Raw genomic sequence first — 18,934 nt, 5'->3', positions numbered from 1 at the left:
ATTGTGAATCATTGATTTCACTTAGCTTTCGTGGTTTAGAAATCAAGAAACAGAATTTTTTATGTATGTATTTATTTATGTATTTATTTTTAATTATTGCAGTGCTTCTTCAGTGTTTAAGGGCAACCAGAACCGTCACATTTAAGTCTGCATTGGGAACACACACGTGCACCCACACAAATATGCATACACATGCATGAGCACACATACATTGGGTGCATACATGAATATACATGTACACAGTCACATATACACATACATCCACACACATTCTGAGGTCTGTAGGACTCTTGGACAGCCTACCCTGCCTGTTGAGAGTCGTATTTTTATTCAGAACACCCTTAAAATTCTTAAAATGTGAAATATTATGTTATAGAATTACATGATTTTGATTTCTGCTGACAGCTTTTTTTTTCTTTTATTATTTTTTGCTTCTTTTAGGTAAAATCTACTTGCTTCTTGATGTGCCTAAGAATGTCAGCTGTATAATCAATATCTTTCATTAATGACTCTTAAAGATTAAAGGTGGAAGTCTTGGCTCCTGAGCTATGTGGAAGAACACAGTTTATCTGAAAAATATAAAGAAAGCATCTAATATTATGCAGAGCAATTGCAGAGCAATGCAATTCGATTCAATTAGATAAAATTATAACACCATTAAACATCATAAAGCATGTCTGCCTAAGCAGCAACCTTCGTTATTTGACTTTATTTACTGAGTGCCGGGCCCTAAACATCGTAATTCAGCATTTAGGAAATTGTGTGTATCCATTTTGTCTCATATCATGTGTAAAATACCCCATCTAGGACGCCTAGAGATTTCTCCTTCAAGAGAAGGAACCATTCCTATAATGTAGCTTTCCATGGCCTATAGTAGGCCCTTTTGGGAGGTTCCTGCTTTAACTGGGCTCTATGATATTGACTAGTGCTTGGAGTCTTGACTTAGAGGGGAGATTTTGAATTTCTTTGTGATTTCTTCAACATCACAGGAGATGGAACCTTACATGCCTCTATATGCACGTATTCCATGGTACTTTCTTTCAGGAGCCACAGTGACATTATGGGTGAGCATTTCTTTAAAAATTGCTATAATTTCTTCAACAGGTGATTAAATGAGCTATCTCAACAGTGTTATCTGCAATGTCTCTTGAGTCCTTCCTTTCCCTCTCCCTCCCTGGTCTTTTTATCTTGGTTATAGCTCTTACACAAAATAAACTGTAATTTATAGGGATTTTCCATAATTAAACTTTGGGAAAAGATCTCGAGGAAGAGGAGATGCTTTGTCTTAAAGCCTGTCCCTCCCTGCCTCACAACACTTCATTTAAGTGATCACTTGAAATCAGGACAGAATAACAAACTTACTCTGATTCTAGACTCTTTGGTTAGTTTAGAAAAATCATGAATGTATCTTTATTTCCACTTTATTTCCTGCTCTTCCTTTTTCCAAATGTGTTCCCTCTTAACAGTTAATGTTTAATTTTAGGAAAACAGGCAGTGTTACCTTCTAAGGGGTTAGTTAGCATGTTGAAATATAAATAATTGACAGTTGTAGATTATAGTTTAGACTCACTAGTCCATAAACCCCGTATGATTTATCTTTAACAAGAAATGTTAAGGATAACATTATTTTCATATTTTAAAACAGTAAAAATATGTTTTCTTAGATTATGTAATAATTATTAAGGAGATGTGATAAAATAAAACGGGGAGAATCATTAATTCAGGACTCTCTTTTGAGAAATCTGGAGTATATCCCCAGAAAATTTTCTGGTTTTGATTTCTAGTTTTCATTTAATTTGACTCATTTCCTCAACTTTTAGAATAAAATTTCTAATGATTGATAGAAAGCCATCTTTGTGCTTTTGCAATATTGGAAGTGTACAAAATTTATACAGAATCTATATAAATTTCTAAACTACCAGGCATATTAGAGCACTAATGGCAATATTCTGAGGGGAAGTGAAATGCAATATTGGCATGTATTTTTCTTAGGAAAATAAGTGATCTTGATTCTACATCTTCAACTTCAATGTAGAGCATGCATCAGCAAACATTTTCTGTAAAGGAGCCATATATATTTTTGGCTTTGTGCCACATATAGTCTCTGGAACATAATTGCCTTTACTTTTCTCTATAACCTTTAGAAATGCCAAAGAAGGCTGGGCACGGTTGCTCACGCTTGTAATCCCAGCACTTTGGGAGGCCGAGGTGGGCAGATCACGAGGTCAGGAAATCGAGACCATCCTGGCTAACACGGTGAAACCCCATCTCTACTAAAAATACAAAAAATTAGCCGAGTGTGGTGGCAGGCGCCTGTAGTCCCATCTACTAAGGAGGCTGAGGCAGGAGAATCGCTTGAACCCGGGAGGTAGAGCTTGCAGTGAGCCAACATTGTGCCACTGCACTCCAACCTGGGCAACAGAGTGAGACTCTGTCTAAAAAAAAAAAAAATGCAAAAGAACATTCCTAACTTAAGGACCATATAAGATCAGGCAAGGCCACAGGCAGGATTTGGCCTTCTACTATAGGTTGCCACTCCCTACTAGAGAATAAGCCTAGAGGATGAACAATGAAGACATTTCTTTTAGACTTAACCAGCAGCTAGTATATGCCTTATCTTTAACCCTTTTACCTTGCCAGTGTTCACATCTTGCCATCTAGGGAAAGAGAGACTGACTTAGTTTGCTTTGCACATGAGACCTGCTAAACTTCATATAATGAGATTAACAGAATAATCAATATGTTAGATATGTATTCCTAACAGAGATGCAGAGACCCAAATAGCAGTTCTTTGTTTTCCTTTCCCAGATGTCTCTTGTGGTCACCAGTATGGTAGCTGTAATTGTGTATCGCCTGTCAGTCTTTGCTACACTTGCTAGTTTCATGGAAAGTGATGCATCCTTAAAGCAGGTCAAAAGCTTCCTTACTCCTCAGATAACCACATCACTCACAGGATCATGCTTGAACTTTATTGTCATCTTGATCTTGAATTTCTTTTATGAAAAGATATCTGCATGGATCACAAAAATGGGTAAGCTCGCCAAATCATTAGTGTGATTCTGAAGAATGATTCTTATTGATGCTATATGTCTATTTTGGATCAGCTCCCCAGGAGTTCATTTTCAAAGGGTACCTTTTAAGGCAATTTTTCTCTATAGGTAGACTCATATCTGCTATTTCAAAATTGCTTAAGAGCCACAATTCAAGGTCCATTATAACGGAAGCAGCAAAAAGAACTGGAAAAAAAAATAAGAATTTGGACTCTATTTATCTTTCTGAGTATTCTTGTCTTAATTCTCCCTTGATGGGTCTAGCTGAATCCTAAGAAAAATAATCACTTTACTGAAGACACAGATAATTGTTATTTCATGTGTATGGTTCTTAGAAAGTATTGATTTTGGAAGTTATTCTGAAAAAATGGAAAAGTCAGCTTCTCCTAAATAAATCTAAATTTTAGTGCTTTTCTTTTCTACTGCCATCTCATAGAACTTGGATTATTTTCTTGTTAAAATATTAACATTTCTACTTAAAGCCACAAGGAAAGTTATCGAAAGGGATCACAGGTTAAGTGAGAGATTGAGTTAGGTAGAGCAGCACAGAGCACAGTCGCTTTTGCTCTTTTTCCTGGCAAGTTAGCAGTAAGATCGGAGACTCAAATCAAGGCATCAGCCTCTTCTCTGAGTTCACTCCAGGGCTCAAGCTCCTTTGAATCTGTTGTACATAGGCATCATGGCCGACGTCAAGCAAAAGACCACATTATTCAGTCAGTGCTGGAATGAGCACTGAGATGAGACTTTCATTATATACTATCTTCAAATTTGGAGTTCTCTCTCATTTTTACTTCTGCTGTTAACAGTGAGAAAATCACAGCAGATAAATTGCTTTTAAAAGCACCTAAAAACTCACTATTTTCCTCAGTGGGGAAAAAGAAATCATTCAAGTTCACATTACAAGTTTTGTAGGAATACAGCTACATTTCACTAAAATGGGGGAGTTATCTGTGTCTTTAAAATATTTTGTGATACTTTCAGTATTGCTGAAAATGTCATGATTTGGCTGGATCAGCTCATGCTACTGGGAGATCATCAGCTCAGGAAAACATACTTTTCTACATTTTTGTGCTTCATGACCCTCTATTGCAGGGTGAAGATAATTTAATAGTTTGTTATCTTTAGAATTCATTAAATGACAGATCATGCTCATGCATTTTAAATAAAGGAGAGGGAAAATGTGTACTATTTCTGCCACTATTTGCTAATCATATTATTTTCAAAATTAATATAGCCATTGAATTCATGAGAGGGCAACACAATTCTGTTGGAAATCATCCCTGCCCTTGACGTGATCTTATTTTCTTCAAACCTGATTGTAAACAGATGAGTTCTAGTGGCTTATAGGATAGCAGATAGTGTTTGGAGATGAGCATAAGTTTCTTATTTGGTGTATTATTTCGTTTTCTTATTTAGTGTATTAGTTCGTTTTCACACTGCTATAAAGATACTACCTGAGACTGGGTAGTTTGTAAAGGAAAGAGGTTTAATTGACTCATGGTTCACATGACTGGTGAGGCCTCAGGAAACTTAACAATCATGGTGGAAGGTAAAGGGGAAGCAAACACCTTCTTCATAAGGCAGCAGGAGAGAGAGAGAGTACATGGGGAAGTGCCACACCTTCAAACCATTAGCTCTCAATTGGCCGGGTGTAGTGGCTCATACCTGTAATCCCAGCCCTTTGGGAGGCCGAGGCGGGTGGATCACAAAGTCAGGAGCTTGAGACCAGCCTGGCCAACATGGTGAAACCCTGTCTCTACTAAAAATACAAAAAAATTAGCCAGACGTGGTGGCACACGTCTGTAGTCCCAGTTACTCAGGAGGATGAGGCAGGAGAATTGTTTGAACCTGGGAGGTGGAGGTTCCAGTGTGCCAAGATCGCACCACTGCACTCCACCTGGGTGACACAGTGAGATTCCATCTCAAAAATAAATAAATAAATAAAAACATGAGCTCTCTTGAGAATTCACTCAACACCAAGAGAACAGCATGGGGGAAACCACCCCCATGATTCAATGTCCTCCCACCAGGTCCCTCCCTTGACACGTGGGAATTACAATTTGACATGAGATTTTGCTTGGGACAGAGTGCCAGACCATATCATCTGGGTTTGAATTTCAAATTCTGTGTAACCCCAAGACAAGAATGCTGTCTCTCTGACTGTGGTAATAACAGCTTCCTAGGCTTTTCCAGTGGTTAGTTTAATACAAAGTGTATAACAGAAAATCTAACACAAATCTGTAGTTACTTGATGTTCACTTGTCCCAGGGAGTATGAAGTTCAAGGAAAAATAAGAAGATGCACTGAACGATTTTTTTTTTTTTTTTTTTTTTTTTTACTTAATAGAAATTCCTCGAACATACCAGGAGTATGAGAGCAGTCTTACCTTGAAAATGTTCCTGTTTCAGTTTGTAAATTTTTACTCATCCTGCTTCTACGTAGCTTTCTTTAAAGGGAAGTTCGTAGGCTATCCCGGAAAATACACATATTTATTTGATGAGTGGAGAAGTGAAGAGGTAAGAATTTCCTTGAGAGGTGAGGTGAGGTGTGTAGCTTCAATACCTCAGTATTAACCACTTTCTGTGTGCCAAGCACTGATTCACATGCTAAAAAATTACAAAAGATACCTAGACACTGACTGTATCCATAGAGAGTATTGTTCACAGATGAATCCTGTCATTTGATAAACTTCTCAGTTTATTTTTGAGCAAGAAGTTACATTTTGCCAATGGTTTGGCAGTAAAATATGAGACATAAAATGACATAAAGTCTTTATTCCTAAAAATTTCCTGCAAGGGAAGACTGATTACTTTCTGTAGAAATGGTTCTACTATAGGTAGTAGAGTTAGAACAGATCCATGGTTTCCAAATTTTGGAGAATGGAAGATATAACAACTCCCAACCCTAACCCAGATATAAAGACTTAGAATTTTCTAAGAATGAGATCCAGAAATCTGTGTTTTTTAACACAGTTCACAGATGAATCTAATGCAGCTAGCCCGGCACTGGTCTGTGATCAGGTTTGGAGCTATTGGACTAAATATCTCTTAACCCTTCCAACCAAAACCTCGAGATTCTAATCTTATGGTTTAGGGTTTCCTTTAGATGTTGCAAATTTCCATCTTTTTGATCATTCAATTCTGTTTTCTCCCATCTTGCTTCTGACTAGTGTGATCCTGGAGGCTGTCTTATAGAATTGACAACGCAACTGACCATTATAATGACCGGAAAACAGATTTTTGGAAACATTAAAGAAGCCATTTATCCGTATGTATGACTTACAAGCTTTTTATTTGATTTAAGTAACCATGAGAGATTTCCTCTGGAACAAGATGGAATTTTTTGATTATCATGATGCCTTCGTTAGAAAATGTTTAAGCCAAAAGAAAGCTTTATTTTTAATCAACAGTGAAGGTTGCATTAAGGTAATATAAACTCTTATTTTTATTTATTTATTTATTTTGGTTCCATGGCTGGCAAGGTTTTAAAAATTTATTTCACAAATAATAATTATCTGTATTTATGAGGTACAATATAATGTTATGAATACAATCTTTTAAATGTGCATTTTTGTTACTTTTCTCTCCTGTGAAGATTTCACTGGGACATCTAAATGCTATATCCTCTGCAGTTTATTCTACACGCTGTGTATTATTTCTGGATATTACTAAAAGGTGAACTTTGTAAAAATATCCATGTGTCATGCAATCTAGACATAAAAATAGATTGTAAATGAAATGATGGAGACTTTCAGGTCAATGAAAGATTGCTCTCTGATCAAAACACAGCAATAATGAATACATTATAAAAAGAGAAAACTAAACTGACAATTTATCTCAAATAGTGGATGGACATTGTCATGGATAAAAAGAGAAAGAATTATAAAATCATAAGTCTACGATCCTGCACGGCTCCTAGTTAGGAAATGACTGTGTCGGGGCTTGGTATGCAATATAAAGTGGAGTAAAAGTGCTCCACTTAATACAGCGGCTCATCCAGTTTAACTGCACTTGAAGCCAGAGACTGGGTTTATTCTCACTCATGAAAGAAGATTGAAAACACCATCCCTGCACCTTCACACCTCCAATATATACACATTTTCATAGTGCCACTCAGGGCTCTATTTCAAGTACTAACAAAAGAAGAGCACGGACTTATCCTCACAAATGGCAATAAATGTTTGCCTAACCTTCTAGTTTCATGCTTAGATATACCACATCCATAAGAGAAATAGCCAAACCTTTTTTTTTTTTTTTGAGACAGAGTCACACTGTGTCGCCCACACTAGAGTGCAATGGTGCAATCTCAGCTCACTGCAACCTCTGCCTCCTGGGTCCAAGCAATTTTCCTGCCTCAGCCTCCTGAGTAGCTGGGATTACAGGCACACATCACCACACCCAGCTAAGTTTTTGTAATTTTAGTATAGACAGGGTTTCACCATGTTGACCAGGCTGGTCTGGAACTCCTGGCCTCAGGTGATCCACCCGCCTCAGCCTCCCAAAGTGCTGGGATTACACGCGTGAGCCACAGTGCCTGGCCCCCAAACTTTTATTTTAAGTTCTAGCTCTAGATTGAGAACCCGGAGGACTGAATGGAGGCAATACCTAAACCAAACAGAAGATGAGGGATACATATGCACAGAGAGGGAGAGAGACAAAAGACAGGGGAGGTAAAAGAATAAAAAAAAAAAAAATTAACAACAAAAACCCCGAGCTTTCCTAATAACCAGAATTTCAAAATGTGATAATATTTAATGCTACAAAGGCTGTGAACAAAATCAATTATTAGAAAGCGAACTTACTCCAGCTGATATTTCTAACTAGAATATTCTAGCAAAGCCCTTAAAAAATGATGTTGATAATACTAACAACATAAGGGAAGGTGATACTGTCATTAAAACAGATAAGGAAATAAATAAAAATGGACAGAAATGAAATAAGAATAAGTAAATATGAAATGGAAGCAATTGCACATATGTGAAAAATTATACTTTAAATAATGAATACAATAGATGGGAAAATTCCAGAGTACAATTCCAGCCTGGACATGTTTGAAGAATGTATTAGTGACTTGGAAAATAATAGTGAGAAATACCTACCTTATACAGTGTAACAAATACATGACATTTAATAAAAATAAAATAAGGGTATGTTAGATTAAGAGGCTTCCACATTAATCTACTAGTAGTTCCAGAAAAAGGGAATTGAGTGAATGGTGAAGGAGAAAAATATTTGAATAGGTAATTGCTGAACATTTTTCAAAAATGAGGAAAAACACAAATTTCAGAAATGGAAACAAATTCTGAGTATGAATCAAGATACTAGAATTCAATTCAAGACAATATAATTCAGTTCACACCCTGATTCATTATGGTGAAACTACAGAACACCAAAGATAAACCGACAATCTTTAAAAATCTTAGATGAAAAAGATTAACTTTATTCAAATGAATGTCGTCTATACTATCATCAGCTTCTCATCAATAGCATTAGATGCCAAAAGATAGTATTTTCAAGGTTCTCAGTGAAAATAATGTTCCCTTTTCATTTCTAGAACCAGGTTAACTATTATTTACAGTGCTGGTAAAATAGACATTTTTAGACATGAAAAGACTAGGAGAGTTTGCATGTATAGATTGTCATGGAAAGAACTACTGAAAGATTTTCTTAAGCAAAAGGAGATCACAAAGTGAAAGTACAGGATGGAAGAAACATTGGTTAGCACAGAATTTGTTAGCTCCAAACAAATGAAATAATTTTGTAGAATCTAAAATCATATAGAATTTGTGTAGGGAGAACTATAAAATCTTAAATAAATTTTAAAACTATATAAATGGTGAGAAATATCATGTTGGTGGTCAATTATCCCCAAATTGATATATCGCTTTATTGTTGCTATGATCAAAATATCAGCAGAATTTTTATAGGTATAGGCAAGTGGATTCTAAAATGTATATGGAAGGCCAATTAACTAAAATAACCCAAAGAAGTATGATAAAAGAAGAATAAAGCTGTAAGAAATACCCTACTCAATTTGAACGCTTACTAAAAACTACATTAATCAAGACAATGTAGGGTTGGTGAAGGGATAGTTATTTAAACCAGTGGAACGGAGTAGAGATTGTAGAAACAGCTATTGCAGAAATTTGTGCTCTAGCCAAACAGGACCATTTAATTTAAGACAGGTGCAAAAACAATTCATTGATGAAAGAGTAGGCTTTTTTGTAAATGGTGTTGGAACAATTGGACATCCCATGTGCAAAATAATAAAAAGCTATGTGAAACTTACACCTCATTCATAAATGTACTCAAAATGGATCATAGGCAAAACTAGTTTTTAAAAAAGCAAGGAAGTGATTCTTATAAAATTTAAGATAATGGCTATGGACGTGGGGATTGAAGAATTTATAAATGGAATGAAGCACATGAAAGAGCTTCCGAAATTTCTAGCCATGTTCTCTTTCTTGAACTGGATGATCTCTTTTCCACTGTGACTTCAGTTACAGTATGCTCATCTGTTTGATAGTGTCTCAGAAATCACAGGTGCTTTTTCCTCTTTACATCATTCATTTTTCCTCTTTGTGTTTTAGCTTGAGTATAAGCAATATATAAATGTTCCTCTTAATCCACATTTGCTATAGTACTTCATACTGTCTTATTAATTTTTGTCAACTGGAGGCTATAAATGATATCTCATTTTAGTATAATTTTTTCTGATTAACAACACGAATAAGCATTTTTGGCCATATTTGTTTCCTTTTCGATTAAATGCTTGTTCATGTTGTTTAACCATTTTCCTACTTGTCAATCTTTTTTTCAATTTATTTCTATGAATACTTTTAAACTTCTGGTTACTGGTTTTTGTTTATTTGCTTCTTTTTTGGTTGTATATGTTGAAAACATTTTATTCTAAGATAACTGTCATCTTTTTATTTTTTAATAGTATGTTTAGGTCACAGTGTCACAACCACAGAATTATTGATATAATTCTTAGCTGTGGGGTACGGGTTATCCTTTGCATTGTAAGATGTTTAACAGCATCTTTGGACTCTATCCACTAGATGCCAGTAACCCATCCCTCTCCAGTCGGGACAGCCAAAATATCCTCAGAGAGTGCAATTGTGTCATTGTGGGCAAAATTACTCCCAGTTGGAAACCATTGCTTTAGATGAACAAAATTACATAACTTTAATATGGTAGAATTTATCAGTCTTTTATTTTGTGGGTTAGCATTTTTAAACAATTGTTTAAGAAATATTTTCCTACCTGGGATTATAAGACATTTTCATTATTATTTCCTATATCTGTTAAAGTTATGCCAAAGGTAAGGTTCTGGGCAAAATACTGGATATACAGATGTACTGATAAAAAGTTATATGGAAACACACAGACATATACAAATATATTCTCATATACTTACTTCTAAATTTTTTATACATTCTAACATTATTGTTTTTCACTTTCAAATTCTAAATACATATGGACAGGATTTTTATGTTTGATATGAGATACAAGTCTATTTTGTACATATATGTGTATATATATCTATAAACTATATATTGTATAAACCCTTATATTACCATTTATTGAAAAGTTCCTTTTTCCTGTGCTCCATCATCTAGAATACTATTCATCTACATACAATATTATCTACAATACTTTTTATGCCATATAAACACTATCCACATGCCATATAAACACTATCTACATGCCATATAAATACTGTCTACAATTATACCAAGTGCAAGGCTATTTCAAGTTTTCCATTCTATCCCAAGATTTGTTTATCCCTGTACCAGTACAGCAATCTCTCTCTTTTTTTAACTGTTAAGTTCAGAGGTATATGTGCAGGTTTGTTACACAAGTAACTTGTGTCATGGGGGTTTGTTGTATTGATTATTTTATCATCCAGGTATTAAATCTAATACCCAATAATTATTCTTCCTGATCCTCTCCCTCTTCCCACACTCCACCTTCTGATAGGCCCCAGTGTGTGCTGTTCCCCTCTATGTGTCCATGTGTTTTCATCATTTGTCTCTCACTTATAAGTGAGAGCATGTGGTATTTGGTTTTCTGTTCTTGCATTAGTTTGCTAAGGATAATGGCCTCCAGCTCCATCCACGTTCCTGCCAAGAACATGATCTTATCTTGTTCTTTTCTATGGATGCCTAGCATTCCATGGTGTATGTGTACCACATTTTCATTATCTACTCTACCACTGATGGACATTTAGGTTGATTCCATGTCTTTGCTATTGTGAATACAGTACTACAATCTCTTAATTAATACAGTTTTCTAAGTCTTGATATCTTGTGGGGCAACATTTATCAACTTATTTTTTATCTGTAGAACTGTCTTGGCTATTCTTGGTCTTTTATCAATCTATATAAATTTTATAAACATCTTGTCAGATTTTACATGGAAAAATAATTTGGCTTTTTCATTGAAATTATATTTTAATTGTTTCAATATAAACCATTGAATTTTTAAAAATAATACCAAGCCTTCTTACTCGTGAACACTTAAAATGGACTTTAATGAATTCTAATAAATATTTTAAACTTCTACATATAGGTCTTATAAATCTTTTGTCACATCAATTTCTAGGTAGTTTTTATTTGCTATTGTAAATGATATCTTTTAAAAAATATATACGTTTTCTACTTGTGTGTTGTGGGTATAGAGGAATGAAATATATTAATAAATCCTAATATCTAATTATTTTGTCTGACTTCACTTGGGTTTTCTATTCAATCACATCACTGTTAATAATCACAGATTTCTCCTTTATTTCCAATGATTTTGCCTTTCTTATTTTATTTTACGCCTAAGATCTCCAGTAATCTTGAATGTGGTCATGCAAATTCTTATTTTGTTCTTGATTCTAAAGTGAATGCTTCAGACTTTTCCCTATTATGAATGATGTTTGCAGCCTGGTGCATTGGCTCATGCCTGTAATCCCAACACTTTGGGAGGTTGAGGAGGGAGGATCGCTTGAGCCCAGGAGTTCAAGACCAGCCTGGGCAACAAAATGAGACCCCATCATACAGAATAAAATTTAAAAATTAGCCAGGCATGAAGGCACATGCCTTTAGTCCCAGCTACTTGAGAGGTGGAGGCAGGAGAAAAGGTCAAGGCTGCAGTGAGCTGTGATTGCACCACTGCACTCCAGCCTGAGTGGCAGAGTGAGACCCTGTCTCAAAAAAGAAAGAAATAAAGGAGACAGACATAGAGGAAGATAAAAGGAGAGAGAGAAAGAGAGAGAGTGAGAAGAAGGGAGGGAGGGAGGGAGGGAGGGAGGGAGGGAGGAAGGAAGGAAGGAAGGAAGGAAGGAAGGAAGGAAGGGAGGGAGGGAGGGAGGGAGGGAGGGAAGGGAAGGGAAGGGAAGGAAGGGGAAGGGAAGGAAAAGGAAGGAATGAAGGAAGGAAAAGAAAGAGAAAGAAAAAGAAAAAAAGAAAAGAAGGAAAAAGAAAGAGAAAGAAAGGAAGGAAGGGAGGAAGAGAAAAAGAAAAGAGGAAGGAAGGAAGGAAGGAAGGAAGGAAGGAAGGAAGGAAGGAAGGAAGGAAGGAAGGAAGGAAGGAAAGAAGGAAGGAAGGAAGGAAGGAAGGAAGGGAAAGTTTGCCCTAGGATTTTAGTAGATATTTCTGATAAGATTGAAATAATTTTTTTTCTGTTTCTATTTTTCTTTCCTAAGTAGGTTTTAATACGTCAAATACATTTTTCTGCATCAATTGAGATGATTTTATATTTTTCACCTCAAACCAGTCAATGTAATATATTTATTGATTTGCTAATTTTATTTTCTTTTTTAAAACTCTCTTTTTTAAAAAAGTAATACATTCTCAAGATATATCATCTTTTTATATAGCATGGAATACAGTTGGTTAAAATTTTGTTTAATGTTATTGTATTTATTGTATGTTATTATATTTATTATAATATTATATATATTATATATATAATATATTATATATAATATTATATATATTATAATATATATATTATATTAATATTATAATGTTATTGTATTTATTTTCACATTATTCTTAAATTTGAATTTTCTTCCGAGCATCATGACAGCATCAGGATTAGTAAGTGGTTTTTAGTGATAACCCTCTCCTCCACTTATTCCTTAGCCATGCTGTCTCTGAGTGAATATATTTCTCTGAACAGAGTAAAGATTGTCTTATTTTCTCGATCACCCTAATAAAGAACTCTTGAGTTCTGCATGTATCATGAAAAGAACACTAGATTTTGATTTGCACTTTGGCTGGAGTCATTTCCCTTTACTCTGTGATCTTAAGTTTCTCAGTTTCTAATTTCTGCTAGGTTCCAGATCTAACACTCTGATTCTCCGATCGTTTTCTTGTTAGTTACATTTCATAATATTAACTTTTATCATTTCCAACAGCTTGGCTTTGAATTGGTGGAGACGCCGAAAAGCTCGGACAAACTCTGAGAAGCTGTATAGTCGATGGGAGCAGGATCATGACCTTGAAAGTTTTGGACCCCTTGGGCTTTTCTATGAGTACTTAGAAACAGGTAATTTTTAACCACTGTTCTGAAACATAGAGTCGGCATGAATGAGTGGTTTTTCAGCTCCTGATATTTCTTTCTGCCTTGCACGTGGTAGGTGTTCAATAAATCACTGGCTGATTGGCAAAAACGATAAGTGGAGGGATATAAAGAAAATTTGTTCCCTATTTCCCTGTTCCATCAAACAGACTGTGGAATAAAGTTTAGTTTCAAAACACTAATCTCAGAGACATAATTCCTGTTAATTGAATGTTAATATTGTTGAACCAAATCAAGTAAGAGTCGTTTTTTAACACCCATCTCAAATTTGCTTTGATGGCTATTTCTCCATTTCTTTGCCTCAGTGACAGCTCAAAGACAAAATAAGTTGCTTGGAAAAATTTCCAGAGTTTGACTTGCAGTTAGTGTATGTCCTTTCTGTGAGGCTAAAAGTAAGGCTAAAAGTGATTATGTAAGGGAAATACAAGCTGAACACAAGAAACATCCAAAACATTGCAAGGTTTGAATAGAGAAGAGACTCTTGAGGAGCAACTTTCAGAGAGATTTTTCTGGGAACTGCTTATATGGTCTGCTCAGAGTGTTTTATCTCAAGCAACTTTCCCTGTTTCTCTCATAGAATTAAGGAAACTGTTTGTTTGTTTGTTTGTTTGTTTGAGACAGAGTCTCGCTCTGTCACCCAGGCTGGAGTGCAGCAGCCCGATCTCGGCTCACTGCAGCCTCTGCCTCCTGTGTTCAAGCGATTCTCCTGCTTCAGGAAATGGTCTCGATCTCCTGACCTCATGATTCACCCACCTTGGCCTCCCAAAATGCTGGGATTACAGGTGTAAGCCCCAGTGTCCTGCCAAGAAAAAAATTTTCTTACCTTTCAAGAGCCCGTAAAACCATGGTAGAATGTATGAGATGATCCAAAATTCTTCATGCTTCTCCAGTGCAATACATTTATGTGACACATGGATTGAAATATAAATTTAGGACAAATAGAATCTATTTTATACAACTCTTTGTAAGCTCAGATAATCTTTGCTTTATAAGGTGATGAGGCTATAATTTTTAATTAATTGTGTAAGTTTCAAATGAATTTGCACATACCTGCATCAGAGATTATTACTGACATTAAAAAGTTGAAATAAAGGTTTCTTAAGATTGTTTACCACTTATTAAGACATAATTAATTTATTCTGAAAACTTTATATATTATCTCTGATTTTGAAACAATTTTGCAGAGTATTCATTATTCTACACATTTTATTGTTGTGGATTCTGAAACTTGCATAGTTTAATAAGATTTTTATGGACCACAAAGATTTTAGGTAGAGATATTAGATGTGAACCTAGAAAGTTCGTGTTGCTTCTACATAATACTTCCTCTTCATTTTCTACCTCGTAGGTTAGGTAGAGAAAGCAGGGAAAAAAGGAAATGAATATGTACTTTTTTCACTTGATAACAAGACCGATTCAGTCAGATGAGAGAAACTAAATTCCAGAAACATTTGAAACATATTTAAAAATGGAAGAATAATGGAATTTTTTTAATTTTCTCCTTTAATGGAAAGCCATTTCCATTAAATGGCTTTTTATTTTTTTTCTTCAATCATTTGGGAAGCTTGGGCTGTTAGTTGCATGGGTTCTTTTACCCAAAACATTGTTGTAAACAAAAGAATAAAAGTGTGGGGATAAGCCAACTTACACAGATGTGATCCTCCATTGAGTCTTAATGAAGACAGAGAATAAAACTTATTTAGAAAGATGTCATGATAGTAAGGAGAATCAAGACCTTAACAAATTTCTTATTCTAGAAGATGTATATTTCCATTTCCAGCACACACACACACACACATACACACACACACACACACACACACACACACACACACACACACACACAGATGGCTGCTGGGAATATACAAATGAATCAGTCATTATGCCTGATCTCAAAAAGTAGATTGAATCTAAGATGGCAGAATAGGAACAGCTCCAGGCTACAGCTCCCAGCATGAGCGAAGCAGAAGACAGGTGATTTCTGCATTTCCAACTGAGGTACAGGGTTCATCTCACTGGGGCGTGTTGGACAGTGGGTGCAGGACAATGAGAGCAGCCCACCGAGCGAGAGGTGAAGCAGGGCGAGACATCACCTCACCTGGGAAGTGCAAGGGGTAAGGGAATTCCCTTTCCTAGCCAAGGGAAACCGTGACACACAACACCTGGAAAATCAGGTCACTTCCACCCTAATACTGTGCTTTTCCAAGGGTCTTAGCAAACGGCACACCAGGGGATTATATCCTGTGCCTGGCTCAGAGAGTCCCATGCCCACTGAGCCTCCCTCATTGCTAGCACAGCAGTCTGTGATCTAATTGCAAGATGGCAGCGAGGCTAGGGGAGGGGTGCCCACCATTGCTGAGGCTTGAGGGGTAAACAAAGTGGCCAGGAAGCTCGAACTGGGTGGAGCCCACCACAGCTCAAGGAGGCCTACCTGCCACTGTATACTCCACCACTGAGGACAAGGCATAGCCAAACAAAAGGCAGCAGAAACCTCTGCAGATTTAAATGACCCTGTCTGACAGCTTTGAAGAGAGTAGTGGTTCTCCCAGCACGGAGTTTGAGATCTGAGACAGACTGCCTCCTCAACTGGGTCCCTGACCCCCGAGTAGTCTAACTGGGAGGCACCCCTCAGTAGGGGCAGACCTCACATGGCTGGGAACCCCTCTGAGACGAAGCTTCCAGAGGAACAGTCAGGAAGCAACATTTGCTATTCAGCAATATTCACTGTTCTGCAGCCTTCGCTACTGATACCCAGGGAAACAAGGTCTGGAATGGACCTCCGGCAAACTCCAGCAGACCTACAACTGAGGGTACTGACTGTTAGAAGGAAAATTAACAAACAGAAAGGGCATCCTTACCAGAACCCTATCTGTATGTCACCATCATCAAAGACCAAAGGTAGATAAAACCACAAAGATGGGAAAAAAACAGCAGAAAAGCTGAAAATACTAAAAATCAGAGTGCCCCCCACACCACCTGCAAAGGAACGCAGCTGCTCGCCAGCGATGAAACAAAGCTGGTCAGAGAATGACTTTGGCAAGTTGAGAGAAGAAGGCTTCAGACGATCAAACTTCTCCAAGCTAAAGGAGGAAGTTCGAACCCATCACAAAGAAGCTAAAAACTTTGAAAAAAGATTAGATGAATGGCTAACTAGAATAACCAATGTGGAAAAGTCCTTAAATGACGTGATGGAGCTGAAAACCATGGCACGAGAACTACGTGATGAATGCACAAGCTTCAGTAACCAATTGTTTCAATGGGAAGAAAGGGTATCAGTGATTGAAGATCAAATGAATGAAATGAATGAGTGAAATGAAGCGAGAAGAGAAGTTTAGAGAAAAAAGAGTAATGAACAAAGCTTCCAAGAAATATGGGACTATGTGAAAAGGCCAAATCTACATCTGATTGGTGTACCTGAAAGTGATGGGGAGAATGGAACCAAGTTGGAAAACACTCTGCAGGATATTATCCAGGAGAACTTCCCCAACCTAGTAAGGCAGGCCAACATTCAAATTCAGGAAATACAAAGAATGCCACAAAGGTACTCCTCGAGAAGAGCAACTCCAAGACACGTAACTGTCAGATTCACCAAAGTTGAAATGAAGGAAAAAATGTTAAGGGCAGCCAGAGAGAAGGATCAGGTTACCCACAAAGGGAAACCCATCAGACTAACAGTGGATCCCTCAGCAGAAACTCTACAAGCCAGAAGAGAGTGGGGGCCAATATTCAACATTCTTAAAGAAAAGAATTTTCAACCCAGAATTTCATATCCAGCCAAACTAAGTTTCATCAGTGAAGGAGAAATAAAATCCTTTACAGACAAGCAAATGCTGAGAGGCCTGCCCTACAAGACCTCCTGAAGGAAGCACTAAACATGGAAAGGAACAACTGGTACCAGCCAGTGCAAAAACATGCCAAATTGTTAAGACCATTGATGCTAGGAAGAAACTGCATCAACTAATGAGCAAAATAACCAGCTAACATCATAACGACAGGATCAAATTCAACAATATTAACCTTAAATGTAAATAGGCTAAATGGTCTAATTAAAAGACACAGACTGGCAAATTGGATAAAGAGTCAAGACCCATCAGTGTGCTGTATTCAGGAGAACCATCTCACATGCAGAGACACACATATGCTCAAAATAAAGGGATGGAGGAAGATCTACCAAGCAAATGGAAAACAAAACAAAACAAAAGGCAGAGGTTGCAATCCTACTCTCTGATAGAACAGACTTTAAACCAACAAAGATCAAAAGAGACAAAGAAGGCCACTACATAATGGTAAAGAGATCAATTCAACAAGAAGAGCTAACTATCCTAAATATATATGCACCCAATACAGGAGCACCCAGATTCATAAAGCAAGTCCTTAGAGACTTACAAAGAGACTTAGACTCCCACACATTAATAATGGGAGACTTCAACACCCCACTGTCAACATTAGACAGATCAACGAGACAAAAAGTTAACAAGGATATCCAGGAATTGAACTCAACTCTGCACCAAGTGGACCTAATAGACATCTACAGAACTCCCCTCCCCAAATCAACAGAATATACATTATTCTCATCACCACATCGCACTTATTCCAAAATTGACCACATAGTTGGAAGTAAAGCACTCCTCAGCAAATGTAAAAGAACAGAAATTATAACAAACTGTCTCTCAGAACACGGTGCAATCAAACTAGAACTCAGGATTAAGGAACTCACTCAAAACCACTCAACTACATGGAAACTGAACAACCTGCTCCTGAATGACTACTGGGTACATAATGAAATGAAGGCAGAAATAAAGATGCTCTTTGAAACCAATGAGAGCAAAGATACAACATACCAGAATCTCTGGGACATATTTAAAGCAGTGTGTAGAGGGAAATTTATAGCACTAAATGCACACAAATCAGGAAAGAGCTAAAATTGACACCCTAACATCACAGTGAAAAGAACTAGAGAAGCAAGAGAAAATACATTGAAAAGCTAGCAGAAGGCAAGAAATAACTAAGATCAGAGCAGAATTGAAGGAGATCAAGACAAAAAAACTCTCCAAAAAATCAGTGAATCCAGGAGCTGGTTGTTTGAAAAGATCAACAAAATTGATAGACCACTAGCAAGACTAATAAAGAAGAAATGAGAGAAGAATCAAATAGACACAATAAAAAAATGATAAAGGGGATATCACCACTGATCCCACGGAAATACAAACTACCATCAGAGAATACTATAAACACCTCTACACAAATAAACTAGGAAACCTAGGAGAAATGGATAAATTCCTGGACACATACACTCTGCAAAGACTAAAC

General features: G+C 36.6%; 1 protein-coding gene across 7 annotated transcripts in view; it reads left to right on the top strand.

The window, feature by feature from the left end:
- Window positions 1-18,934, top strand: part of LOC105487018 (anoctamin 5) — a 99,945-nt gene that overhangs the window by 67,352 nt on the left and 13,659 nt on the right. For all 7 annotated transcript variants that reach the window (XM_011750285.3, XM_071074961.1, XM_011750284.2 and 4 more), the window contains 5 exons: window positions 990-1,064; window positions 2,809-3,031; window positions 5,397-5,566; window positions 6,220-6,317; window positions 13,461-13,591. In XM_011750285.3, coding sequence (XP_011748587.1) covers window positions 990-1,064; window positions 2,809-3,031; window positions 5,397-5,566; window positions 6,220-6,317; window positions 13,461-13,591 — 697 coding nt within the window. The remainder of the gene's footprint in view (window positions 1-989; window positions 1,065-2,808; window positions 3,032-5,396; window positions 5,567-6,219; window positions 6,318-13,460; window positions 13,592-18,934) is intronic.

The sequence above is a fragment of the Macaca nemestrina genome, chromosome 12, assembly GCF_043159975.1.
Source record: "Macaca nemestrina isolate mMacNem1 chromosome 12, mMacNem.hap1, whole genome shotgun sequence".
NCBI classification, from domain to species: Eukaryota; Metazoa; Chordata; class Mammalia; order Primates; family Cercopithecidae; genus Macaca; species Macaca nemestrina.
The sequence above is the reverse complement of the archived record's forward strand: the minus strand, read 5'-3'. Positions and strand labels throughout refer to the sequence as shown.